Below are 2,378 nucleotides of genomic sequence, written 5' to 3' on the forward strand. Positions count from 1 at the left end.
CCCCAGGTGTGTCCCCAGGTGTCCCCAGGTGTCCCCAGGTGTGTCCCAGGTGTGTCCCAGGTGTGTCCCCAGGTATCCCAGCTGTCCCCAGGTGTCCCAGATGTGTCCCCAGGTGTCCCCAGGTGTGCCCAGATGTGTCCCAGGTGTGTCCCAGGTGTGTCCCTCACCTCCCGGCCAGCAGCAGGTGCCGCGGCCCCGCCCCCGGCCGCACTTTCCGGTACACGTCGAGCGTGAAGAGCGCGGCCGAGCTGGCGAAGATGGAGGCCAGCGACGACATCAGCGCGGCCAGCACCACGGCCAGCATCAGCCCGCGCAGCCCTGTTAATTATTCGTTAATTAACAGTCATTAACGGCGAAAAAACGGCGGAAATCGGTGAAAAAACAGCAGAAATCGGCGAAAAAATGGATTTATTAGCCCCAAATATTCAATTATTAGCCCCAAAATTAGCATTAATGGGCTGTTGTTACTCCTAATAAAGAGTTATTAGCCACAATAATTATTACTTGTTAATTAATAACAATTAATGGTGGAGGAACAGTGAAAATCGGCGAAAAAGCGGATTTATTAGCTCCAAAAATTGAATTATTAGCCCTAAAATTAGCATTAATTGCCTGTTATTAGTCCTAATAAAGTGTTATTAGCCACAATAATTATTAGTTGTTAATTAATAACAATTAATGGTGAAAAAACGGCGAAAATTGGTGAAAAAACGAAAAGAATGGGATAAAAAATGGATTTATTAGCCCCAAATATTCAATTATTAGCCCCAAAATTAGCATTAATGGGCTGTTATTAGTCCTAATAAAGTTTTATTAGCCAAAATAATTATTAGATGTTAATTAATAACAATTAATGGTGAAGGAAGTTGAAAATCGGCGAAAAAACGGATTTATTAGCCCCAAAAATTGAATTATTAGCCCTAAAATTAGCATTAATTGCCTGTTATTAGTCCTAATAAAGTGTTATTAGCCACAATAATTATTAGATGTTAATTAATAACAATTAATGGTGAAAAAATGGAGAAAATTGGTGAAAAAACAAAAAAAATGGGATAAAAAATGGATTTATTAGTCCCAAAATTAGCATTAATAACCAATTAATTGTCCTGATAATGCATTAAGTAGCCCCTAATTAGTCCCAAAATTAGGATTAATAATTAATGATTAGTCCTAACAACCCATAATTAGCCCATAAGTAGAATTAACAGTCCCAAAAAACGGCGAAAATTGGTGAAAAAATGGATTTATTAGCCCCAAAATTAGCATTAATGGGCTGTTATTAGTCCTAATAGTTATTAGCCAAAATAATTATTAGTTGTTAATTAATAATAATTAATGGTAGAAAAAAATTCTTGTTATTACTCATTAATAATAAACTAATTACTGCTAATAATCGCTAATAAGGAACTAATAATCATTAATAACCACTAACAAATCACTAATAATCACTAATGAGTGCTAATTAGCAGTAATTAATTACCAGGGGGCAGCAGGCTCAGCACCAGCCTGGGATAGGCCACACTAACAAATCATTAATAACACTTATAAATCATTAATAACCACTAATAAATCATTACTAATCATTACTAAGTCATTAATAACCACTAATAAATCATTAGTAATCACTAATACATCATTAATAATCACTAACAAATAATTAATAATCATTAATAAATCATTAATAAATCACGAGTGCTAATTAGCAGTAATTAATTACCAGGGGGCAGCAGGCTCAGCACCAGCCTGGGATAGGCCACACTAACAAATCATTAATATCATTACTAAATCATTAATAACCACTAATAAATCATTAATAATCACTAATACATCATTAATAATCACTAACAAATAATTAATAATCATTAATAAATCATTAATAAATCACTAATAAATCATTAATAATCACTAATAAATCATTACTAAATCACTAATAAATCATTAATAATCACTAATAAATAGCTAATAATCACTAATTAGCACTAATGAGCAGTAATTAATTATCGGGGGCAGCAGGCTCAACACCAGTCTGGGATAGGCCACACTAATAACCACTAATAAATCATTACTAACCGCTAATAAATCATTAATAATCACTAATAAATAGCTAATAATCACTAATTAGCGCTAATGAGCAGTAATTAATTACCGGGGGGCAGCAGGCTCAGCACCAGCCGGGGATAGGCCACGTTGGAGCAGCCGAGGGCGGAGCCGCAGGCCCGGGAGCAGCCCTGGGGGTCAGCGCAGCCCACCACCTCTGCGGGACCAGTATAAACCAGTATGGACCAGTACGGACCAGTATAAACCAGTATGGACCAGTATGGACCAGTATAAACGAGTATAAACGAGTATGGACCAGTACGGACCAGTATGGACCAGTA

The 2,378-nt window shown here is 36.8% G+C and overlaps 1 protein-coding gene across 1 annotated transcript in view; it reads right to left on the reverse strand.

The window, feature by feature from the left end:
- The window catches only part of LOC121364352 (sodium/glucose cotransporter 2-like), a gene marked incomplete at its 3' end in the record, with an annotated part of 12,288 nt that overhangs the window by 1,542 nt on the left and 8,368 nt on the right, over positions 1-2,378 (reverse strand). The window contains 2 exon segments of the mRNA XM_041487560.1: positions 168-318; positions 2,147-2,254. Of these exon segments, the coding sequence (XP_041343494.1) occupies positions 168-318; positions 2,147-2,254 (259 nt within the window).

This window comes from Pyrgilauda ruficollis, unplaced genomic scaffold (assembly GCF_017590135.1).
Source record: "Pyrgilauda ruficollis isolate IOZ18807 unplaced genomic scaffold, ASM1759013v1 scaffold803, whole genome shotgun sequence".
Taxonomy (NCBI): Eukaryota; Metazoa; Chordata; class Aves; order Passeriformes; family Passeridae; genus Pyrgilauda; species Pyrgilauda ruficollis.